The sequence below is a fragment of the Littorina saxatilis genome, linkage group LG5 (genome assembly GCF_037325665.1).
Source record: "Littorina saxatilis isolate snail1 linkage group LG5, US_GU_Lsax_2.0, whole genome shotgun sequence".
NCBI classification, from domain to species: Eukaryota; Metazoa; Mollusca; class Gastropoda; order Littorinimorpha; family Littorinidae; genus Littorina; species Littorina saxatilis.
The window spans coordinates 1166114-1192522 of record NC_090249.1 but is presented as its reverse complement, the minus strand read 5'-3'; the positions used below and the strand labels follow the sequence as shown (position 1 = coordinate 1192522).

The following is a 26409-nucleotide window of genomic DNA, read 5'->3' as shown; positions in this document are numbered from 1 at the left end:
CTCCCTCTCTTTCTCTCTCCCAATTTACCTTGCTTCTGACCCACTGTTACTCCACTTAGTGCAAGGCTGAGTCACTTCCTGCTTTGTTTTTTCTATTTCTGTGCCCAAGAGCGATCCGTCAAGTAGTACTGTCTCCTGGAATATCTTGTTTGATGGGTCGTTTCGGCAGTGTTTGATGTCTCACTCAGTGTGGCTTTGTCATGCGTTTTGAGGCAGGAATGTAGAGTTGAAACATACTTTCAGTGAATTCGGTCAAGTAGAGGTTTATAGTTTCATTCATTTTGGTGTGACACTTTCTCTCTTTTTTTGTCAACAGTTAATGTCCCAAAAGTGGGTAAATGATTGAGAGGTAAGAAAGAACATTGTGATTGTTTGTGTCACCCAGTGTTCTTCATGACGGAATTGAAATCAAATTCTTTGTGGTACCGTCATAGGCCACGCTATGTAGTCTTGTCAGACCCCATCATTTAACTCACCTTTTTTTCTGGGTGTACAGAACTACAACTCCTTCATTTTAAAACCTGATTTTTTTCTTGGATTCTTAATGGTCGGCAGCACCTATATTTCTTCACCCCCCCCCCCCCCCCCCCCCCCCCACCCATATTATTTCCCTTCAATCTTTTTGGAGTGACAATTGCAGTATTTTGTCACTATTTATGTTTCAGTGACAAGATCTTATTTTGTTTTTTAACTGCGTATTCACAATGTTGATTCACAATGTTTCTGTCCAGAGGGATTTTTTGCTGTGTTGTCGGCACAATAACAATGGCATGAGTTTCTGTCTTCTCTTTCCTTTTCAAAGTTGTGCAGGGTTTGCACAGGTCCTGTCTGTCTGATATATATACGAGCACAGGAGCAGGCAGAGATTGATGTCACAAATAATGTTTGTTCGTTCATGGGCTGAAACTCCCACGGCTTTTACGTGTATGACCGTTTTTACCCCGCCATTTACTGATTTAGGCAGCCATACGCCGCTTTCGGAGGAAGCATGCTGGGTATTTTCGTGTTTCTATAACCCACCGAACTCTGACATGGATTACAGGATCTTTTTCGTGCGCACTTGGTCTTGTCAGTGCTTGCGTGTACACACGGGGGATGTTCGAACACCGAGGAGAGTCTGCACACAAAGTTGACTCTGAGAAATAAATCTCTCGCCGAACGTGGGGACGAACTCACGCTGACAGCGGCCAACTGGATACAAATCCAGCGCGCTACCGACTGAGCTACATCCCCGCCCGTCACAAATAATGATTTCATCAAGCATCGATCAGACTGAAGTCTCACTCTCAGAAAAAAATCAAGTCTTCATGCTGTGGACAGAAGCACTATGTTGTAGTGACTAGTGTACACAATTCTGTCATGGTTTTGTAGCTGTGTCTGTTTTATTTATTTTATTTTTATTTATTTTTATTTTCTTTCTGAAACTTTATATTCTTTTTATTTTATAGATCATAAGAATTGGTAGGTTGGTTATTTTTTTTATTGAAGTTTTTTATTTTTATTTACACAGGCGCATATTTAGCGTTTTACTGGCGGGAAATCATGCGAGCTGTATTCCCTGGATGTCGGCGAAGAGTTACTGTCTTTGTAAAGTCTGCAAAAATAAATTTTGTCATTTTTAATTACCAGTAATCTTTAAAAAAAATTTTATTGAAAGGGTCAAAAACTGTTGGGGAAAAAAATAGTGTCGGTCGGGGAATCTAAAACATTGAAATTGTTTTTCTTGGCCTTGTCTTCTACTTCAGTCTTCCCTGAATCCCGGCCTGTTTTTGTTGCTATGTCGCTCTAAATGTATTTGTTCTGACACTGTCCCACCAGGTATGATCCAGAAACAGAAACCTGGTCCTACATCAGCAGCATGTCCACACGGAGAATCGGCGTGGGCTGTGCCGTTCTCAACCGACTGCTGTTCGCGGTTGGTGGTTTTGACGGTGCCAATCGTTTGAGTAGCGTGGAGTGTTACGACCCCGAGAGAAACGAGTGGCACATGAAGGCGCCTATGAACACTATGCGCAGTGGAGCAGGTTGGTTGAAAAGTCCATTTCATTTCATTTCATTTACTCTATTATCCCAATGCTGGGCAATTGGGGTCGCTTCCTCCCGGTGAAAAGCTAGCAGAAACAAGAGTCGCTTCCACCCGGTGAAAAGCTAGCGTTACCCAGGTGGGAGCATGTTGAGGTATAATCAGCCACCTACTCTTATGGCACAATGACCCAGGTCTCTTATGGCACAATGACCCAGGTCTCTTATGGCACAATGACCCAGGTCTCTTATGGCACAATGACCCAGGTCTCTTATGGCACAATGACCCAGGTCTCTTATGGCACAATGACCCAGGTCTCTTATGGCAGAATGACCCAGGTCTTTTATGGCAGAATGACCCAGGTCTTTTATGGCAGAATGACCCAGGTCTCTTATAGCACAAAGACCCAGGTCTTTTATGGCACAATGACCCAGGTCTCTTATGGCACAGTGACCCAGGTCTTTTATGGCACAGTGACCCAGGTCTCTTATGGCACAGTGACCCAGGTCTTTTATGGCACAGTGACTCAGGTCTCTTATGGCACAATGACCCAGGTCTCTTATGGCACAATGACCCAGGTCTCTTATGGCACAATGACCCAGCTCTCTTATGGCACAATGACCCAGCTCTCTTATGGCACAATGACCCAGCTCTCTTATGGCACAATGACCCAGCTCTCTTATGGCACAATGACCCAGGTCTTTTATGTACCACTGTGGGGGTCAGGAACATGGCTACCGTCTCTGAGTCTGCACATAAAGTTGACCCGCGTCTGTCCCTGCCGGGATTGGAACCTGCGACCTTAGGATGACAATTCCAGTGCTCTACCAACTGAGCTACCCGGCCCCCTGTATAGTGTCAGTATGTGTGTCTGTCTGTCAGTATGTCTGTCTGTCTGCATGTCTGTCTCAATCCAATCCAATCCATATGAGGCTTATATCGCGCGTATTCCGTGGGTACAGTTCTAAGCGCAGGGATTTATTTTTTTATTTTTTTATTTTAATTTTATGCAATTTATATCGCGCACATATTCAAGGCGCAGGGATTTATTTATGCCGTGTGAGATGGAATTTTTTTACACAATACATCATGCATTCACATCGGCCAGCAGATCGCAGCCATTTCGGCGCATATCCTACTTTTCACGGCCTATTATTCCAAGTCACACGGGTATTTTGGTGGACATTTTTATCTATGCCTATACATTTTTGCCAGGAAAGACCCTTTTGTCAATCGTGGGATCTTTAACGTGCACACCCCAATGTAGTGTACAACGAAGGGACCTCGGTTTTTCGTCTCATCCGAAAGACTAGCACTTGAACCCACCACCTAGGCTAGGAAAGGGGGGGAAGAAAATTGCTAACGCCCTGACCCAGGGTCGAACTCGCAACCTCTCGCTTCCGAGCGCAAGTGCTTTACCACTCGGCCACCCAGTCTGAGAGGTGCGATAGCTCAGTCAAAGTCACTCCACCTTCCAAATGAAAGGTCTTGGTTCGAATCCAACTGGTATGGGAAACGCCTTGTGGGTAAAGGGTGGAGTTGTTTATCTGAACTGCAGGGTCAACATATGTGCGGACCTTCTGAGTGCGTGAGCCCCCATGTGTGTGTATAGTCATGGAGTAAATCCAATAAATATATATACATGTATATATATATGCAATTGAAAGATCCTGTGATTTGTCTCACAGTTCGGTTCATTTCAGCATATGTAGGGGTTATGATCCACAAACTTAGAAGGAGAAGTCTGTGTGTCTGTGTATTAGTGATGTGTATTAGTGATGTGTATTAGTGATGTGTATTAGTGATGTGTATTAGTGATGTGTATTAGTGATGTGTATTAGTGATGTGTATTAGTGATGTGTATTAGTGATGTGTATTAGTGATGTGATGTGTATTAGTGATGTGTATTAGTGATGTGTATTAGTGATGTGTATTAGTGATGTGTATCAATTGTCTGCCTACTGTTTTTCTCTCAATATGCAGTCGAGATCTATCTGCTTAGTTTGGATGTTTGGCGTTTCCTGTAGCCTTTTGCCAATGTTATGTCGTATTTTGTCAAGCAAATAGATAAGGCAAAAAAAAAAAATAGGTCTGTTTACGGTAACATAGGCCAAAAAAATAAGGTCGGTAGGTCGGGATTTTTTTAAATTTTTTTATTTTTTATTTTTTTCCAAAAAACCATATTTTTAGTTGTGTTTTTTTTTGTTTTTTTTTCCCCAAATGCCAAAAATAAGTCTAGGGTCGCGCGAAAAAAATAGGGTCGGTCGGGTTACCGTAAACAGACAATTTTTTGTTGTTGGCCTAAGCAGTAAGTTATGCGCTCTGTTGTGCATGTACATTATTTATGCCAAACAATAGTGAATTAAAATGACACATGACTGACAACTGCAAGCATGCATAATTTATGACTGTTTGCTGGCCTGATTTTTCTTCTTTTTTTCTTTTCATCTTTTTCCCTTTTTTTCATTTTTCTTTTTCTCTTTATTTATCTTTTTTCTTTGTTTGTTTGTGTTTGTGCTGTTTGCATCATATGCTTTTCTGCGGCCTGTTTTTGTTCAGGCTGTTCTTTGCATATCATTTTAGGAACTGCAAATCTGCACAGAAAAACCCATGTAAAACATGAAGACAGAAAACTGCACCATGTTACTGTATGAGTCACCCATATGTTGTACATGTAGCAGATAAAAAAAAATTGCATGAACATGTTTCACTTAATAAGATTAACATAAAAAGCAGTCCAGGTTAAAACGATGAAGTATCCACTGTGTCAGAGTATGCTACTGTTTTTGAACACTTGAAGGTAAGTATTAAACAATGGCGACTGCACGTGAGAGGGAACAATAAAGAGACCAAAAAGCAATGTACTCACGTTAAAATGACGAACACGGAGGGTAAGTTCAGTAACACTTGAGAATAGGCGCTCAAAGCAACATGATTATTAATTTACTCAAGTGACAATTGCTTGTATGGCTTGTAATACAAATGTACTGCAAATGTTGTTATTTAACTAATGGGTTTTATTTTGTTGTTGTTGTTGGGTTTTTTGTTTTTTGTTTTTGCTTAATTCTTTTTTTTTTACAAGCAGAAGAGTTAAAGGTTTTCATTGGTGCGTCTACTTGTCTGTCTGCATGCCTGGCAGCTACCTAGCCTGTGTGTGTGTCTGTTTGGCTGTCTGTCAGCTACCTAGCCTGTGTGTGTGTGTCTGTTTGGCTGTCTGTCAGCTACCTAGCCTGTGTGTGTGTGTCTGTTTGGCTGTCTGTCAGCTACCTAGCCTGTGTGTGTGTGTGTTTGGCTGTCTGGCAGCTACCTAGCCTGTGTGTGTGTGTGTCTGTTTGGCTGTCTGTCAGCTACCTAGCCTGTGTGTGTGTGTGTTTGGCTGTCTGGCAGCTACCTAGCCTGTGTGTGTGTCTGTTTGGCTGTCTGGCAGCTACCTAGCCTGTGTGTGTGTGTCTGGCTGTCTGTCAGCTACCTAGCCTGTGTGTGTGTGTGTTTGGCTTTCTGGCAGCTACCTAGCCTGTGTGTGTGTGTGTCTGTTTGGCTGTCTGTCAGCTACCTAGCCTGTGTGTGTGTGTCTGTTTGGCTGTCTGTCAGCTACCTAGCCTGTGTGTGTGTCTGTTTGGCTGTCTGTCAGCTACCTAGCCTGTGTGTGTGTGTCTGTTTGGCTGTCTGTCAGCTACCTAGCCTGTGTGTGTGTGTGTGTTTGGCTGTCTGGCAGCTACCTAGCCTGTGTGTGTGTGTCTGTTTGGCTGTCTGTCAGCTACCTAGCCTGTGTGTGTGTGTCTGTTTGGCTGTCTGTCAGCTACCTAGCCTGTGTGTGTGTGTCTGTTTGGCTGTCTGTCAGCTACCTAGCCTGTGTGTGTGTGTCTGTTTGGCTGTCTGTCAGCTACCTAGCCTGTGTGTGTGTGTCTGTTTGGCTGTCTGTCAGCTACCTAGCCTGTGTGTGTGTGTGTGTCTGTTTGGCTGTCTGGCAGCTACCTAGCCTGTGTGTGTGTGTGACTGTTTGGATGTCTGGCAGCTACCTAGCCTGTGTGTGTGTGTCTGTTTGGCTGTCTGTCAGCTACCTAGCCTGTGTGTGTGTGTTTGGCTGTCTGGCAGCTACCTAGCCTGTGTGTGTGTGTCTGTTTGGCTGTCTGTCAGCTACCTAGCCTGTGTGTGTGTGTCTGTTTGGCTGTCTGTCAGCTACCTAGCCTGTGTGTGTGTGTCTGTTTGGCTGTCTGGCAGCTACCTAGCCTGTGTGTGTGTGACTGTTTGGATGTCTGGCAGCTACCTAGCCTGTGTGTGTGTGTCTGTTTGGCTGTCTGTCAGCTACCTAGCCTGTGTGTGTGTGTCTGTTTGGCTGTCTGGCAGCTACCTAGCCTGTGTGTGTGTGTCTGTTTGGCTGTCTGGCAGCTACCTAGCCTGTGTGTGTGTGTCTGTTTGGCTGTCTGGCAGCTACCTAGCCTGTGTGTGTGTGTCTGTTTGGCTGTCTGGCAGCTACCTAGCCTGTGTGTGTATGTCTGTTTGGCTGTCTGTCAGCTTGCACATGCACAGAGGTGTGTGCCTATGTTTACTGTTTTGCTTTTTCTGCTGTCTCACTTTCATCCAAACTCTTCTCCTATCAAAAGCACGGGGCATTTAAATCCCTTTAATAGTCGTAGCTTTTATGGCAGGTGGACATTTTATGAACCACACAAACTGTAACAGAGAAAGCCCTATATGCCCATCTCCCATGGGCCGTGCACTATGACACAGCAGAAATTCGAATTGAATTGAGAGAGTGGAGGAATCGCTTGACCTGCTTTGGTTGTGCCATTAATTCAGGAATCACAAGGTTTATAAGAGGATGAGGCAGACCTTTTTATTTTTTATTGGGGTACATGTCGCCTAAAAGTTTGATTTTTATGTTCTGCAACTGTTGCTTTTTCAAACTGAATTGAGAGAGTAGGCAAATCACTTGACCTGCTTTAGTTGTGCCGTAATCTCAGGCAGCACAGTGTTTTTATATTAGAATGACTTTGCAATTTATTAATGTTTTTATTTTCTTTCATTTCATTTTTATTCTGTTCTGTTTTATTTATTTTTATTTTCTTATGTTTTCATTATGCTTCAGGGTTTGTTTTGGTTTTTGTTCTTTCTTGTGAAAATTGTTCAGATGAAGCATCCAAAAGTGTGATTGTGATTTTGTGAGTCTATTGCTATTCTGATGACTGCCACTGTTATGCTGACTTGTTGCACAGGATGTACTGTTTTCCTCTTTTCCTGCTTCACCCATTTTTTTATGTTACAACTCTGCAAGCTACTGGTAGTTTTTCTTTCATTTTTGGGGGGGTTTGTTTCTGTGGATGATGTTTCCACATTGCTGCTTGTCACAGCAAAGAGAAAAGCTGAGATTTATGATAGGATGTTCAATTTTGTGATTGTTTCTGTGTCAGGGGGGTGCTTACTCAGAGGACTTATCTTAGTTGCATTATAATCTGCAGTAGAGTGGTTATGCCGATTGTTTTGAGCAATTGTTTAGATTTATTTCGTTGATTCTTTTTGATACATGTGTATGTTTGGGTGGGATTGTTATTGGTATCATATGATCCTGTGAGGTTACCCTCATGCAAATTGGGGCTGCTTTCTCACTGGAGAAAGCGAGCTGCCATACAGTACGGCGCATTCCCAATTTTATTTTATTTTTCTGCATGCGCGTATTAATGTTTCCAAGCCCTGAGACTTTCACTGTGAGAGTGGTATCTTTATCTTGCGTATTAATGTTTCCAAGCCCTGAGACTTTCACTGTGAGAGTGGTATCTTTATCTTGCGTATTAATGTTTCCAAGCCCTGAGACTTTCACTGTGAGAGTGGTATCTTTATCTTGCATTATGTGCACACAGGGCTGTTCTGACACTGAGGAGAGACTGCACAAAGTTGACTGAAAAATAAATCCCTTGCCGAACATGGGGGTCGAACCCACGCTGTTAGCGACAACTGGTTTCAAGCCAGCGCCACTACTGACTGAGCTATCTCCCCTTGGTGCGCCTGATTTCAATTATCTCCCCTTGGTGCGCCTGATTTCAATGGGTGCCTTTTTAATGACATCAGGATGAATTCCCAACCTTGGGCAACAAAGTATAGTGTATAACTGATCTTTGTTTTTTGTTGCTGCAGGTGTGATATCAATGGAATCGAACGTCTACGCAGTGGGCGGCTATGACAGCACGTGTCAGCTGCGTTCGGTGGAGCGTTACAGCCTGGACAAGGACTGCTGGGAGTTTGTGTCACCCATGAACAGCCCTCGGTCGGCCCTCAGTGTCGCCGTCATCTGCAATCGGCTCTACGCTCTGGGTAAGTCTCAGGGAGCCTGGTTTTCATGTGCTGAAACCATTCAGTTATCTCAGCATCATCATCATTGATAGTAACAATTCTGTCAAGTTCAACTGCTATAAAGAGTTTGAGCTCAGTGTAGCGTTTAGCCAAAAAATGCTCGTCTTTCAGAAAATGCAGCTGTCCGTTGTTAAGACATTGTGGTGTTTATTTGGCCTCTACTTTGAGTTTTATTGTTTGGGGGGTGGGGGGAGGGACAATTGCCTACAATTCAATTAACCTGGGATTGTGAATGAGAAAGAAAAAAGGCAGTGAATGGAAGTTCTAATCTTTACACAAAAAACTTTGTAAAGGTTATGGCCCTCAAGGTTTTCTCTGGCATGTGTGTGTGTATGTGTGTGTGCGTGCATGCATGCGTGCGTGTGTGTGTGTGTGTGTGTGTGTGTGTGTGTGCATGTGTTGTGTATGTGTGTGTGCATGTGTGTGTGGTGTGTGCGCTTTAATGTTCATAACTGTGTGGTTGTACTTTCTACATTTCTGTCTCTTCAATTCAGTGGAGAGCATGCATGCTTTTTTTTCTTCATGTAATGACAATATCAGTGATTTGTGACAGGTGGCTATGACGGCACCGACTTCCTGACCTCAGTGGAGATGTACAACCCGGAGACAAACGAATGGACAGAAGTGACCAACATGCCGTGCGGCCGCAGTGGCCACGGAGTAGCCGTTGGGGCGGAACCTCCACTCAGATAGCGATAGGCAACTCTAGACCTTCACAAACAAACTGAGCTCTACTGTGGCAGCAACTTCTACGATGACCTTTCTGTGGCTGTAAATTAGTATTCTACAACTGTGAAATATAAATACCAGACACTTCAAATCCCGAAACGAGTGTCAACATCGCTATCCATTGAGTGGATGTGGATCCAGTACTTGCTGTTCCTTTCATGGCTTGAACCTGCATGAAGTCTGTACCCCACGTTTCCCGTGACCTACGTGGTGCTGGATTTCTTTATTTCTTTTCTTTATTTGGTGTTTAACGTCGTTTTCAACCACGAAGGTTATATCGCGACGGGGAAAGGGGGCAGATGGGATAGAGCCACTTGTCAATTGTTTCTTGTTCACAAAAGCACTTATCAAAAATTTGCTCCAGGGGCTTGCAACGTAGTACAATGTATTACCTTATTAGGAGAATGCAAGTTTCCAGTACAAAGGACTTAACATTTCTTACATACTGCTTGACTAAAATCTTTACAAAAATTGACTATATTCTATACAAGAAACACTTAACAAGGGTAAAAAGAGAAACAGAATCTGTAAGTCGCCTCTTACGACATGCTGGGGAGCATCGGGTAAATTCTTCCCCCTAACCCGCGGGGTGGGGGGAGGGGGGGCTGGATTCATCTCCGATGGCTTGATTAAAAGGATTGTTGCGAACACAGTAAAAAAACAAACTTAACTTTAATGTAAAAAGGGTGAAAAAAAGTCAACATCTTCTGGTTGTCGCCTTCCAGTTATGGTTAATGAATAAATAATACGACTGTGAATTGTCATGATTATTCTGTGACTGTGAATTATAATTATTCCGTGACAGAGAGTAGACGATTATTTGAACATCTGGTGGCGTTTGCTTCGGTTCTGACATTGACTAAAGAGGTTTTCTTCCACAGAGAGCAGGACACTGGTCTTCTTTCTGAAATGTTGCTACGTTGAAGTGTCATGTAGAAAACTGTGAGAGGATTCCATGAGTTTGCGCCTGTGGTAACATTCAACAGTGATTTTGACATGGAAAACTTCCACCAGCTCAAGGTTTTAACTCCAGAAATGGTTTTGAAACAGAACTACTGTGATTTTGATATGTAAAACTTCAAGCCACTCAAGTTTTTTAACTCCAAGAATGGTTTCAGAACACAACTATGGTGATTTTGATATGTAAAACTTCAAGCCACTGAAGTTTTTTTAACTCCAAGAATGGTTTCAGAACACAACTATGGTGATTTTGATATGTAAAACTTCAAGCCACTCAAGTTTTTTAACTCCAAGAATGGTTTCAGAACACAACTATGGTTATTTTGATATGTAAAACTTCAAGCGGCTCAAGTTTTTAAACTCTAGTAATGGTTTCATAAACAGAACTAGTGATTTTGATTCAGAAAACTTCAAGCCATTCAAGAACAGGACTACGGTCAATATGTGCCAGAGTTGCAGAAAACGTCATCTTGCATCATCATATCCAAGATGGTAAAAGACAATGCAGAAATGGTTTTATAACAGAACTACAGTGATTTTGATTCAGAACACTTCAAGCCACTCAAGAACAGGTCAATATGTGCAAGAGTTGCAGAAAACGTCATCTTGCATCATCATATCCAAGATGGTAACTGACAATACCGAAGAAGACCACATTCCCTTCCTCTAACTGATGTGCAAGACATGCACTATCAGACGTGGTTATACAGAAGGAGTTTGTACATAAACAGTGAGAGTTTACGTGTTGCACAAGTTATGTCTGTGCAGAAATCATACCTCACAGTTCGCCTTCAGTCCAAAAATCATCAAACCAAAACAAAACATTCAAGTTTGTAATACAAGAAAGAAAAAAAAACATCACATGATTCCTTTGTAAATTGACACTTTGTGTGCTTGGGATATTTCTAGGGCAGTCTTACTTCGGGTGCTACAGACTAAATTTCTGACACATGTTTGCAAAAATGCAGTAGAACATGAGTTAGAAAACAGAAAATACAAATTCATGTGAACTTCAGGCTTCGGGAAAGAAATAAAAAAGAAATGTGTTGGCATTGACTGCAATATCAAATCTCTTGACTTTGATCAGGCCTATTGTCATGCTTCATGCTATGACATCTTTGTGCGCAATCGTGCTTGACACTGCTTATGAGTTTTGACGGATAGACAGTGCAGATAATATGTGTACATGTGTTTCAGTGCGGATGGATGTTTCAGTGCAGATGGATATGTATACATGTGTTACCACAGTCTTTCATGAATAGTGTGGATTTTTCAGAATGGACTTGATTGTAATCAACGTTTTTGAACTTTTCCATATTCAACTGAATTTCATTTGTGAATCAGCTTGTGTTTATGTTTGAATTGGAGCAGAGATCAGTGAATGTAGCTTATAGATCATACATTATTCAGCCCCCCACCCCCCCCACCCACCCCTTTTCTGTGTTTTTGTTTTAATAAAAAGGGATAAAAATGCATGGAAAATATCGCAATTTGCATACATGTACTTGTAAAATTATAATTTTGTTGAACTACATGTACATATAAACTGGAGATGAGTCTGTAAGCTTATGTGACAAGTTTGTTTGGATTATCAGTCAATCTGCTTGCTGAAGAGAAATACCCTCTGATCTAAAATATGAGCTTCTAGTTAGGGTTTAGTTGTACATCATTAGCCCAACAGTTTTTTAATAATGTTGAGTGCTTTATTTTACCAGTTCAACAGCTGGTTGTTAACTCTTGAAGTCAGTTGTGCAAATAACTACACACTCACTTGTATTCAGCTTAAAGTACCTCACAGTTTATGCACTTTGCTGAAATGACAGAAAATACAAGTTCTCATGATCATGCTGCATTGTTTTAGGAGCTTGTAAACAGTGCCACGGATAAAAGGAATATTTTACATGTTTACTTGTTGGGAAATTCTTTGATTAGTTTTCTTAAATGTGTGGGAATCTTTGATGTCTTTGTAAAAAAGAAATGCATACATTTACCTCAAACTGTGAATGATATTACAAACCAACAGGTTGCATGTTGGTATTGGTTTTTTTACCTCAGCTTTGTTTGTGTTAGATGTGCGTTTCGTCCAATTTCTAGTTGATTACATCACTCAGTTAAGGTCAGTGCAGTCTGAAAATCTGAGAAAACAAATCCGAGAAGGGAGGTTGTCTTAAAAGTTAAAATTGGGTGCATTTACAAATATGGACAGACAATCTGAAACACTAGCAAAATGAGAGGTATTGCACTGTACAAAGATGCTGTTCTTCTCCTGCCAAGAGTTACCAGACAGGTTAACAAGAGAAATATAGAATTTGCAGCGATCATCCTTTTTTGAGGACGAAAGTCGCTTGTTCATTCAAATGCGTGTTATTTTCTCAGGTACCAGGTGATTGGTTCGGCATAACTCTCACTTACGCTACTCTATTGTACATGTGGTATACATTTAGAGCGCTTACGTCCCTTTGTTTCTCACAACCTTACAAGAGATAGATGACTGTTTGTCATTGGGAGTTTAAGGATGCCTACATTAACAGTAGATAATGCAATTAAGTGTTGCTGTTTGGTATTGTTTGAAGTTATGTAAGTCTTCAGATTTGATGGGGCAAAGAAAGAAGGTATGAATAATTTTTTCTGGTATAGTTACTAGAATATTGATCATTTTATTTTAAATTTTTAGTGTATGGTGAGTTTGTGTCTTAGCTTGTCAATCTTGTTTTTCTGGTATGTCAAAAAACAAAACAAAACATTTCCAGTCACATCTCTTTCGTATGTCAGTGCCAACGGTTTGATAACCACAGTACACCTATTGGTTGTGCCAAGAATAATTATGCTTGCTCAAACGCTAGCGTTGAAATCATATCAATTTATTTGCACGTCCGTTCCGTGAGTGTTAAATGGAATTTTCTGTAGCTTCGTTCCAATACTGTTCTGTTCTTGTGTAGAAAGAAAACAAAGGTACCACGATAATTTCTCCTTCAGTCCTCGTTTGTTCCCGACATGTGAATTGACAGGAAGATAAAGAGTTGACCCCCTTTCTTTTCAATCCCTGGCAAGTTTTACTGCTAATATATTGTAAAGAACTACATCATCCATTAAACTATTCAGCTCCTAAACATGCTATGGTGCTCATTATTATGTGACCGTGTGATTTGTGCAAGAGACTTTGAATTGACACAGTGGTCAGAGCGCTTGCCTCACGCTGGAGGTTGTGTGTTAATTCGTCTCCCATCCGGGAATACAAATACCCGGGTTTTTTTCCCCCTGAGCGCTCTCCAGTCTACCCAGCTAGAAATGGGTACCTGACCCTATTTAGGGCGGGGGGAAGGCCAAGGCAGGGAGGGGGACGAGATGGGCATCACCCTCATAAAGCTGGCCCGAGAGCAGTCGAGTTTTCTAACATCTCGGTCCCCTACCACCAAGCATGGTTATGCGACATCCTTTGCCGTTATAGTGCTTTGTTCCTTTCTTAACAAAATGCACGATTTGTGTCCTAGACCTCCTCAAAGTCTGCATGCTACCTTCATGATCAGAGTAATGGCATCAAAGTCTGTATGCTACCTTCATGATCAGAGTAATGGCATCAAAGTCTGCATGCTACCTTCATGATCAGAGTAATGGCATCAAAGTCTGTATGCTACCTTCATGATCAGAGTAATGGCATCAAAGTCTGTATGCTACCTTCATGATCAGAGTAATGGCATCAAAGTCTGCATGCTACCTTCATGATCAGAGTAATGGCATCAAAGTCTGTATGCTACCTTCATGATCAGAGTAATTGCATCAAAGTCTGCATGCTACCTTCATGATCAGAGTAATGGCATCAAAGTCTGCATGCTACCTTCATGATCAGAGTAATGGCATCAAAGTCTGTATGCTACCTTCATGATCAGAGTAATGGCATCAAAGTCTGTATGCTACCTTCATGATCAGAGTAATGGCATCAAAGTCTGTATGCTACCTTCATGTTCAGAGTAATGGTAACAGTTACAGTTACAACTGCAGAAAAACACCCCTTTTTCAATTTCTGAAAATCAATTTCCATTTTAAGGTGGGTAATGGAGTCGTCTGGAGAAAATCTGTTGTTTGTGTGGATCGTCTTCCCCTTATTTTTGTGTGTGCTGGCTTTCCTCATAATTTGTGTGTTACTTTGTCTTGCCAAATCTGATGGCCAGTATGTTGTGCTTGCTAGCATATCTTTATATTTGTGATAAGGTTGGAGTGAATGCTGTTTGCAAGATCTATTCTGAAACCAATGTAGTTTAATTCATGGGTTTCTGTTCTAAATCTAATGAAGTTTGTACTCTAGTCCATTGTTTTAATCTTGACATTAGTTGAGTTTCAATTATACACTAAAACGAGTGAAAGTGGGCTGGTAATACAGTATATCCATCCACGGTACACACCAACACAAGCGACAACAAAAGCAGATATGTGTTTGTTGTACCCCCCAGTACAGTGAATTCCATTGATATAAAATCATACATGTAAATCCTTAATCTCATTACCATCTTTCCTTTGTGAATCAAAAGTAAAGTAACAATCTTCACACATAGAGCTTAACTAAAATGAATTACTTAACAGAGGCACAAATTAATTCTAGTTGATGACTGGGGATTCCTTTGTCAAACTTCAGACTCATGGAGAGCATGTAAAGTAAACCATACCTACTATGTTAAAACCTTGTACACAAACACTGCATACAAACATGTAAGAGTGAAAGTTTGATAAACTGTTGAATGAATGGAGTTTGTGAACAATAAAGTTGGTGCAATGTTCTCCTTAGTGTGTTCTTAAAGCATGTTTTGTGTTTGAAGCATGTTTGTATGAGTCCAATCCTTTTTTAATGAGGGGGAAAGAAAGATATGCACACACAGAGAGAATCAACACGCAAGATCACAGGTGTTCAAAATGCACTTTTTACTCTGCAATGACATTCTCAACAGACACTGCCAGGATTATTCGTAAATGCTAAGCAAAAAAATATATTGATTTTATTTTTTCTTTTACTCATTAAAACAGTTTTACCTTTTTTCCACGTCGTTCTGTTTCAAAAGTTTCAATCAATTCACACACAGTTCTGGCACCCTTGGCCTGCAAACTGCAGGGCCCCGTAAGTATCCCAGGCTGCTCTCTGCAGCCATACAGATAAAGTAAATGATAGATAAATTCTCCTTCTCTGCCATCTTTGTGTAGTGAGATTATCCCGGGTCAGTCTCCTCTGAACAAATAACCTTTGGAGCACAATGACAAATATCCACTCCACTCTCATGGTACAATGGACTGACACAACCAAAAACAATAGAAATAAAAGGAAACAAATATTCCGATTAGAATGCATTTGACTAAACTTAGCAACTGAGTTCTGAAGCGTAACAGTTGTGCGAGATGCATACACATGTTAACCCAGAAAGCAGAGCGCATTCCTTTAAAGTTTGATCTGACTAAAATACACAGATCTGAAATAAAGTCATGTCTTGCATTCAAACACAAAAAATACTGCAGAAGAAACTTCTGTTCTAAATAATCGATTCCATCTGATTCGGGAACTCATTTTTTTCCCCCGGACTTATTCCTGTCTACTTCACCAAGGAATCGTAAACTGAAACTTCCCTGATATGCATAAAATCACACATAAATTACTGAATCTGGAATCAGAATCAAATGACACAATTTCTTAACAGCTTTGTGATGACAATGTAATGGACATAAAAGCACAGCACATACAAGAATTGTGGTTAATGAAACCGAAAGGACATTTTTTAATTTGCCGTCATATTCCACTTGGGCAAACACATTAATGCCGTAATCTATAAAGTTATGAAAGTGAAAACAGACCTGCAAGTTGCATTGTTATGTTCATCTATCTAGCAAAACTTTCTTGCATTATTTGCAGAAATGATTACTCATTATAAAACAAAGTTATGTACTGTATTCTTGGCCCAATGAACTACTTCCATTTGGCAGTACATGTAATATTAGCATAATTTTGTGTATTCTCCCTTTTCCTGTAAAAAGAAAAGAGTTGACAGTACCAAATGTGTTACTGTAGAAAACTAAAGAGAAAAATGAACTTAAAGAAATACAATATGAATGACCAAATTGAACAAAAGACAAATGTACCAATCAACATCTATTTGCCAAAAAAAAGAGAAAACAAATTTCCGCTTCTATACTTAACACCCCCCCAACTTCAAACCACCATCTGGTGAGATATGACCAAAACTAATCATTTTGGCTTTTCTCTGCTTCAGATATGGGAAAGAATTTTCTCTACCAAAATTCCTGTATACAAAATCTTAAAAATAATATTTTCTGTGAAAACAGCCCCCCCCCCCCCCCCCCCCCCCCCCCCCCAATCTTTTGTAATACACATGTCGCAGGGCTCCCCAAACTCTGCGTGCCTGCGTCCTACACACACTGGAAGTCCAAAAAATATACTACAATTTCATAGTTGGGGGCCTAAGACGACCTAAACGTGCAACGAGCAGGTGCCGGGGCACACTTCATATCCGGTATCATGCGTACCATCAGTATCTGTACTGACACATTTTTATGGAGGCGAATCTAACCCACATGACCATAATGTTTTCGTAAAGAGTTGAGAGTTTCAAAAAGTCTGCATGACTTTGACATGGGGTATACGTGTGTCTGCGGGGAATGTTTCTTGCAAAAGTATAAACCTCCTTGTCTTTAGGCCAAAAAAAAAATAGGTCTGTTTACGGTAACCCGACCGACCCTAGTTTTTAGGCCCGACCCTAATCTTTTTTTTTTGATCGTCTGAAAAAAAAAAACCGCATCCAAAATAGAGCTGTTTGCGCTCAAACAGCAGACGACAGAAGGGAGGTAAGCTCAAAGTACTGTTTATAGTTATGTTGGGCAAAAACAGGGATTGATGAGAAGAAATGAACTGTGAAACATCATAGAGAGGGGAGAAAATTTTTTTTACAAAAATAAAAAAAATGGAAAAAAAAAAGCCGACCTACCGACCCTATTTTTTCACCCTATGTTACCGTAAACAGACCTATTTTTTGGGGGGGGGCCTTAGATCCTGTAAAGCTCCTCCGAGAGGATCTAAGAACCCCCTATAAATTGAAGTTTGGGGTCCAGGTTGAGCGTCCGTGGGGAGCCCTTTGTCACTTTCCTTAACAATACCACTGCTTTTTGTACGCTACACACAATACAAATCACAGCAAAACTCAGAGCCAAATCTAGAATAACATGACCAAAGCTGACCTTAAAGCTATCATACACCAGTTGTGTAAGCATAGTCGTTACCATCATAATCCACATGAAATTAAAATCCACAAACGTGAATTCGGCTTTGCAATCAATTCACCACAAAACAATACCGTTAGCATTGGTTTTCCATCATTACCCAAGCAGTCATCATTGGCATACAGAACAAACAGAATGACAACTACACCATGCAGGCACAAACAGCATACAACCAAAATGACGATGGAAACACAAGAGAAAAAGACACATTGGACCCAACCCTGCCCGCCCATAAACCAAAAATCCACACCAATCTGAGCATGGCACAACACAAAACACACAAAATGAAATGAGACCAAAAGAGAGAAAGGAGGAAATGGAGCAAAATCATGACTGATCGATCAGCGAAGTCCGTTATCATGAAGCATTGTGGTTATCTGACTTGACCCGGGATCGGCACAGTGGGAGCCGTGCGGCAAACACGAATGGAACGCAAAGTCTCTGCGCCAAAGTTTTACACACAACCCGAGGCAGGCCAAACCACGCGGTGTGTGTGTTCCAAGTATGCTGCAGCACTTGGCCATTAAAAAAAAAATTAAAAAAAACGGCCAGTGTTCCGCTCATAAAAAATTCTCATGGACACATGTCAATTCGCCATCTCCCTGGCACGATTGGCAAAAGAAAAAAAAGGAAAAGCACAGAGCCGTCTCTTCATCAAGCATTTGGGCAGTTTGATGCTGAAGAAAAATACATAATATATAATATATCCACACACAAGGGGGTAGTGTAGAAAACATCCACCATCTTCCATCCGCAGACAATCGTCGATATAAGCAAGATCATGTTGACACTGATGAGTCCCTTTTTCTCACACACTGTTTTGCTTGTTTGTAGTTTTTCGTCAGCACTGAGCAAAAAGAAGGGGGAGAGAGATAGAGCAAAACGTGATTGGCGAGTGGCGGGCGCCCTACCCCTCCCTCTGTCGGTCGTGGCTTGGAATAAAGACCAGAGAGGAGGAGAGTTAGTCCCTCCCTTCCTCCTTCCTTCCTTTCCGTCTGACGAGCTGCCACTAGGTTCCAACAATGTTCTTCCACCATATCTCACATGGTGTTGCGTAATCAGCACAATAAGACTAAATCCACAAAGTGTGTCACTATTGAGGTGCACAGTGTAAGCCAGAAGATCCACCAAGATGAGACAGAAACGGCGCAAGAATCGCATCACAAATCCTCGTCAGAGTCTGTGTCGGAGGAGGAGAGAGTGTCGTTGACTTCAGGCCGGGACTGGGCGGGGTTGTTTGGCGCCATGTGTTGGGGGCTCCACGACTTGGGCAGAATGCGGTTCCTTCCATTGCGCTGCTGCAGCTGAAAACAATGGGTTTTTTCGTTAATTACTGTCCACTGGTGCCTTGCTAGCCAAGATGTATCAACTATTATGCATACAAAGTCATCAACATTTTGCTGATTAAAACATGACACCCAGTGACCCACACAAACCTAAAATTGAAATGAAACATGTTTTTCACCTCACAAAAGTTACAACAAATTAAAACAAATAATGTAATATGTGATGAGAGAAAATAACACATCGTGTCTCGAAGCTCAAAGCGCAATGGAGCACTTGGGTGCTGTTTAAATTTTTTCTCATAATTACAAATCTTATGTATAGTGTGCAGCTATGACTGCAGATGTAACATTCACACACAACCTAAAAAGTTTATGAACCTGTCAAAACTGTGAATAAAATACAGCATTAGACAATCAGCTCAGCTTTACATAATTATTCATTACATTCATAATACATCAATACTTGTGCAACTGTAATTGCAGGTGCAAAGTTCACACTCAAAAATGCTCCAAGCCAATTTTTTGGTGTTACTCTAAGTCTAACCCTGCAACATCCAAAATAGTTCTAACACGGCTCTGCTCATGCACGGTATCAGAACAAGTCATTTTTCCTGATAGAAAGCAGCTCTCTTCCACACAAAACAAAATCAACTGGTACTCTTCTAGGTGTAGACACAAAGCGAGTGCAATAACTAACCTTGTCTGTCAGTCTCAAGAACTCTCTCTTTTCATCTTCTGTAATCTCCTCTGTCTCTGCCGTTTCGTTTGGATTCCAACCCAAAGAGCGCATAAACCTGCAACAGCAATATAAAGGTAGAGAAATGTATAGAACTGCAAACATGCATAAACATACAACAGCAATATAAAGGTAGAGAAATGTATAGAACTGCAAACATGCATAAACATACAACAGCAATATAAAGGTAGAGAAATGTATAGAACTGCAACATAAACATACAACAGCAATATAAAGGTCCCAAAAGTTCCAGAACTAGAAACCCATATTAAGTAAATGAACAATCTGCAACATGTTGCCATGGCATCTACCAGTTCACACAGCTCTTCACAGATAGATTAAAGACACCTTATGTGATGGACCTTTCAAGTCGGATCTTGCCAGTAACTGACTCAAACAACTCTCACTAGTTAGCTGTAGCTGATGTTTCACACATCAGATTCTCCAATGTCCACACATCATCAAACCCACAGGGTCAATCATTCTGTCATCAAACCCACAGGGTCAATCATCAAACCCACAGGGTCAATCATCAAACCCACAGGGTCAATCATCAAAGCCACAGGGTCAATCATCAAACCCACAGGGTCAATCATCAAAGTCACAGGGTCAATCATTCTGTCATCAACCCCACAGGGTCAATCATTCTGTCATTAGTCCTTCATTGTTGGTGTTCTTGTCCAAGCGTTGGTGACAGACTCAAAACCAAAATGAGATAGACAGAATGGCGTAGCAGGGCGTTTGAGGCAGCAACATTGTCATTATTTCCTTTCCTCCTTCCCCTTCAACAACTATCAAGCAAGCTGGTGACATATCCAAAGAGTGGGTAGTATTGGGTAGTATTGGGTAGTATTGGGTAGTACATGTACCTTATCTGAATGGTGTGTGTGTGTGTGTGTGTGTGTGTGTGTCTGTGTGTGTGTGAGTGTGTCAGAGGAAGAAATTGAGTTTCAGAGCGTGTGTGTGTTTGTACGTGTGTCTGTGTGCAAGTGTGCATGCGTGCGTGTGTCCATGTGCCTTCATAAGTGTTTTCTTGTTGCAAATCGCTGCAAGTTTGTATGAGAACTGGCAAATAATAAGTCTTGATTTTCATTATCTTTAAAAATACACACATAAAGCCACTCACATGAATTCTTTCTCCATGGAGCTAGAGAGAATCTTGGCGCTGCCATTGGCTGGCTGGTCCGGATCGTGGTCCAGGTGCAAGTCACTCACGCCATTCCGCACAACCTCCTCCTCTTCTTCCTCCTCGTCCTCATCTTCCTCGTCTTCATCCTTCCTCTACACAGACCACAGATGCATCTCAGGTTTAGTCAAGGGTCATGCATACACAATTTTAAAAGTCAATCAGATTCAATACACAGTCCTGTACCTCAAGTATATCTTTCATTCTCTACTAGATGGCTCATAAAACTATGCAATTTGGTACTCAGTATTAACCATTCACAAAACTAGGCAACTGGGTACTCAAGTCTTATTGATTCAAAATCACCCCAGCTGCAGCCTGTTCTACTTTCATACAGCCGTCTTCATCAAGAGAGACAACCCTAGGAACAAGCCGAAGTTTCATGGCACTGTAATCCCCTTTGGTGAAAGTGACATAAAAAGCCTAGGCATCTCTGCGAAACTTTCTTTCTTTCTTTATTTGGTGTTTAACGTCGTTTTCAACCACGAAGGTTATATCGCGACGGGGAAAGGGAGGGGGGGGGGGGGGGGAGGGGGGGGGAGGGGGGGGGGGGGGGGGGGAGGGGGGGGGAGGGGGGGGGAGGGGGGGGGAGGGGGGGGGAGGGGGGGGGAGGGGGGGGGGAGGGGGGGGGAGGGGGGGGGGGAGGGGGGGGGGGAGGGGGGGGGGAGGGGGGGGGATAGAGCCACTTGTCAATTGTTTCTTATTCACAAAAGCACTAATCAAAAATTTGCTCCAGGGGCTTGCAACGTCGTAGTACAATATATTACCTTACTGGGAGAATGCAAGTTTCCAGTACAAAGGACTTAACATTTCTTACATACTGCTTGACTAAAATCTTTACAAACATTGACTATATTCTAGACAAGAAACACTTAACAAGGGTAAAAGGAGAAACAGAATCCGTTAGTCGCCTCTTACGACATGCTGGGGAGCATCGGGTAAATTCTTCCCCCTAACACGCGGGGGGTCTCTGCGAAACAAAAGGAAGTAAGTGCTCTAAATGCAGACATGTGCTACGAAAGTGAGAGTTATGCAGACATGTGCTACGAAAGTGAGAGTTATGCAGACATGTGCTACGAAAATGAGAGTTATGCAGACATGTGCTACGAAAGTGAGAGTTATGCAGACATGTGCTACGAAAGTGAGAGTTATGCAGACATGTGCTACGAAAGTGAGAGTTATGCAGACATGTGCTACGAAAGTGAGTTATGCAGACATGTGCTACGAAAGTGAGAGTTATGCAGACATGTGCTACGAAAGTGAGAGTTATGCAGACAAGTGCTACGACAGTGAGAGTTATGCAGAAACAATCTCCTGGCACCAGAGAAAATAACAAGCATTGAAGTGAATAAGATTCTAGGCATCTCTGTTGCTAGGAAGTATCCTCTCCTCACATGACAAACTCAAGATCAAGCTCACTGTGCATTTTACATTCTCATATGCCTAAAAACCTATTGATTACTGTGACATACACGCTGCCGTTACAAAACATGACAAGAGAACAGCTTCTGCCGTTACATAACATGACAAGAGAACAGCTTCTGCCGTTACATAACATGACAAGAGAACAGCTTCTGCCGTTACAAAACATGACAAGAGAACAGCTTCTGCCGTTACATAACATGACAAGAGAACAGCTTCTGCCGTTACATAACATGACAAGAGAACAGCTTCTGCCGTTACATAACATGACAAGAGAACAGCTTCTGCCGTTACATAACATGACAAGAGAACAGCTTCTGCCGTTACATAACATGACAAGAGAACAGCTTCTGCCTTATTCAACTTACATGTCTTTTGACCAGCCAGACACTCATACCTGGTTGTTTAACTTTATTCATACAACCCCCTTGGCAACATGTACCACACCCAAATGACTTCTTTACCTGGTTGTTGTTGCTCTCCTGATAATCGTAGTCGCCGATGCCATTGTGCGTGCCATTCTCTCTGCGCAGGGTCTTGATGAACTGGCTGCCTGTGGTTTTCACCGTCTTGGGGCGCCTGATCTCCACCGCCTGTGTTGTTGTGCCCGGCTGTGGACTCTGTGCGGCCAAATAAAGTCCACAATTCAGAGCGTGAAGCTAGACTTCCTCACAATACTTTTAGAGGGAAAGTTGCAGCAACTACTGGTAACATTAAAGTGCCATGTCTTCTTCTTCGTCCATGGGCTGAAACTCCCACGTTCACTCATGTTTTTTTAGCACGAGTGGGTTTTTACATGTATGACCAATTTTACCCCGCCATTCAGGCAGCCGTACTCCGCTTTCAGGAGGAAACATGCAGGGGATTTTTGTGTTTGTATAACCCACCAAACCGACATGGATTACAGGATCTTTTCTATGCGCATTTGGTCTTGTGCTTGCGTGTTCACACAAAAGGGGATAAGGCACTAGCAGGTCTGCACATAACTTGACCCGGGAGATCGGGAAAATCTCCTCCCTAAACCCACCAGGCAGCCGCGGCAGGGATTTGAACTCAGGACCTTCCGATTAAGAAGCCGATGTCTTATCCTCTGGGCCACTGCGCCCATCCTCTCTAACCCATGTGAAAATAAAGGTGCCTTTTCCACTCGCCCTACCCTATCTGTAGGAAAGCAGCCGCTCACTGCGCAAATATTGCCAATGGATTTTGGTTGCCACGCTATGGGTCACTTTGCCAAATAGGGTCACTTTAAAATTAAGCTTAAATTTTGCTGCTGAAAAGGTCAGTTACCTCACCAGAAGTAGTGAGAGACCTCTGGACAGAGAACACCAGAAGTAGTGAGAGACCTCTGGACAGAGAACACCAGAAGTAGTGAGAGACCTCTGGACAGAGAACACCAGAAGTAGTGAGAGACCTCTGAACAGAGAACTTTCTGCGGAAAGTGGTCTGCATCTAATGAGTGGCATTAAACAACTTAAATTCTTGCAGCAGAAACGCCACAGAAGCGTTGTCTTCATCTACCAAGTCCTGTAAAGAGTGACAGTGAAGAACCAGCTCAGTGGAAGGGAACTCACCTCCCGGCTTGACCCAGACTTGACAGAAGACAGCGGTGAAATGTCTCGCAAGCTGCCATTCACACGTGAGCTGTCACGACTACCATTGCGTGAGCTTCCACTTCCACCCTGCAAAACCAATTTCACATGCTGAGAATTGCACCAAAACTGAACCTGCTTATCAATAAATCAAAAATTATTTTAGCTATGTATTTAGACGATACATCTGGGTTTTTTGATCCACACAACTATAGAAATACCCAAATATGTAAAGAGTATTAGACCAGAATGAATACTCATCACAGTGAAGCCCCCCTTGTTAAGATTTGATTTTCTCACATTCTCTGTTCATAACCTCTGTAAATTTACCCCCATCTCCCTTTTAAGATTTGATTTTCTCACATTCTCTGTCCATAACCTCTGTAAATTTACCCCCATCTCCCTTTAAAGATTTGATTTTCTCACATTTTCTGTCCATAACCTCTGTAAATTTACCCCCATCTCCCTTTTAAGATTTGATTTTCTCACATTCTCTGTCCATAACCTCTGTAAATTTACCCCCATCTCCCTTTTAAGACTTGATTTTCTCACATTCTCTGTCCATAACCTCTGTAAATTTACCCCCATCTCCTTTTGAAGACATGATTTCCTCACATTCTCTGTCCATAACCTCTGTAAATTTACCCCCATCTCCTTTTTAAGACTTGATTTTCTCACATTCTCTGTCCATAACCTCTGTAAATTTACCCCCATCTCCTTTTTAAGACTTGATTTTCTAACATTCTCTGTCCATAACCTCTGTAAATTTACCCCCATCTCCTTTTTAAGACTTGATTTTCTCACATTCTCTGCCCATAACCTGTAAATTTACCCCCATCTCCCTTTTAAGATTTGATTTTCTCACATTCTCTGCCCATAACCTGTAAATTTACCCCCATCTCCCTTTTAAGATTTGATTTTCTCACATTCTCTGTCCATAACCTCTGTAAATTTACCCCCATCTCCCTTTTAAGACTTGATTTTCTCACATTCTCTGTCCATAACCTCTGTAAATTTACCCCCATCTCCTTTTTAAGACTTGATTTTCTCACATTCTCTGTCCATAACCTCTGTAAATTTACCCCCATCTCCCTTTTAAGATTTGATTTTCTCACATTCTCTGTCCATAACCTCTGTAAATTTACCCCCATCTCCCTTTTAAGACTTGATTTTCTCAGATTCTCTGTCCGTAACCTCTGTAAATTTACCCCCATCTCCCTTTTAAGATTTGATTTTCTCAGATTCTCTGTCCATAACCTCTGTAAATTTACCCCCATCTCCCTTTTAAGATTTGATTTTCTCACATTCTCTGTAAATTTACCCCCATCTCCTTTTCTTCGAGGAAAATTCTTCGAGGGGGAATCGAAACGAGGGTCGTGGTGTATGTGTGTGTGTGCGTGTGTGCGTGCGTGCGTGTAGAGTGATTCAGACCAAACTACTGGACCGATCTTTATGACATTTTACATGAGAGTTCCTGGGTATGATATCCCCGAACGTTTTTTTCCTTTTTTTGATAAATGTCTTTGATGACGTCATATCCGGCTTTTCGTGAAAGTTGAGGCGGCACTGTCACGCTCTCATTTTTCAACCAAATTGGTTGAAATTTTGGTCAAGTAGTCTTCGACGAAGCCCGGACTTCGGTATTGCATTTCAGCTTGGTGGCTTAAAAATTAATTCATGACTTTGGTCATTAAAAATCTGAAAATTGTAAAAAAAATTATTTTTTTCTAAAACGATCCAAATTTACGTTCATCTTATTCTCCATCATTTGCTGATTCCAAAAACATATAAATATGTTATATTTGGATTAAAAACAAGCTCTGAAAATTAAATATATAAACAATATTATCAAAAATAAATTTTCGAAATCAATTTAAAAAGACTTTCAGCTTATTCCTTGTCGGTTCCTGATTCCAAAAACATATAGATATGATATGTTTGGATTAACAAGAAGAGCAAACGCTCGATCGAGTCACTTTCGCAGTTCTGAATATTATATGAGGCATCAGATGGACAGGAAGAAATTGCTATTCACAACACAATGAGTCACGTTCACATAAAATTTGAGCCCGGTCACTTTTATAGTTTCCGAGAAAAGCCCAACGTTAAGTTGTGTGTTGCCGAACAGAAAAGGCTAGTTATCTCCCTTGTTTTTCTGATAACGTTCGTAAAAGGCTACAGATGTAAATACTTTGATGTAAAGAATAATCCTACAAAGTTTCAATCACATCCGATGAACTTTGTCAAAGATATAAAATGTCTAATTTTTCCTTTGACGCTGACCTGTGACCTTGAAAAAGGTCAAAGGTCAACGAAACCATCGTTAAAGTGTAGAGGTCATTGGAGGTCACGACTAAACAAAATATGAGCCCGATCGCTTTGATAGTTTCCGAGAAAAGTCCAACGTTAAGGTGGTGTCTACGGACGGCCGGCCGGCCGGACAGACTAACACTGACCGATTACATAGAGTCACTTTTTCTCAAGTGACTCAAAAACACGCTCAGAAAGTTAAAACAAAGAGAGGTACAGAAAAGCGTGCTATCCTTCTCAGCGCAAGTACTACCCCGCTCTTCCTGTCAATTTCACTGCCTTTGCCGTGCGCGGTGGACTGACGATGCTACGAGTATACGGTCTTGCTGCGTTGCATTGCGTTCAGTTTCATTCTGTGAGTTCGACAGCTACTTGACTAAATGTTGTATTTTCGCCTTACGCGACTTGTTAAGACTTGATTTTCTCAGATCTCAAAAGGGAAGCTCCACTGTATTACAGAACTGTCTTACAGGTAACAGCGTTTAAGCTACAACAGTCACATGTACGACAGGAGGATTCACATTTATCAAGCAACAGAACTGTCT

The 26409-nt window shown here is 41.6% G+C and overlaps 2 protein-coding genes across 4 annotated transcripts in view; one reads left to right on the top strand and one right to left on the bottom strand.

Moving 5' to 3' along the window:
• Window positions 1-11404, top strand: part of LOC138966029 (kelch-like ECH-associated protein 1) — a 52986-nt gene extending 41582 nt beyond the window's left edge. For all 3 annotated transcript variants that reach the window (XM_070338118.1, XM_070338117.1, XM_070338116.1), the window contains 3 exons: window positions 1819-2024; window positions 8156-8332; window positions 8925-11404. In XM_070338118.1, coding sequence (XP_070194219.1) covers window positions 1819-2024; window positions 8156-8332; window positions 8925-9064 — 523 coding nt within the window. In that variant the 3' untranslated portion in view covers window positions 9065-11404. The remainder of the gene's footprint in view (window positions 1-1818; window positions 2025-8155; window positions 8333-8924) is intronic.
• A 5608-nt stretch (window positions 11405-17012) lies between these two features.
• Window positions 17013-26409, bottom strand: part of LOC138966030 (vasculin-like) — a 28247-nt gene continuing 18850 nt past the window's right edge. The window contains exons 8-12 of the mRNA XM_070338120.1: window positions 23537-23644; window positions 22427-22582; window positions 20481-20635; window positions 19316-19412; window positions 17013-18636 (exon numbers count right to left, since the gene is read on the bottom strand). Of these exons, the coding sequence (XP_070194221.1) occupies window positions 18493-18636; window positions 19316-19412; window positions 20481-20635; window positions 22427-22582; window positions 23537-23644 (660 nt within the window). The 3' untranslated portion in view covers window positions 17013-18492. The remainder of the gene's footprint in view (window positions 18637-19315; window positions 19413-20480; window positions 20636-22426; window positions 22583-23536; window positions 23645-26409) is intronic.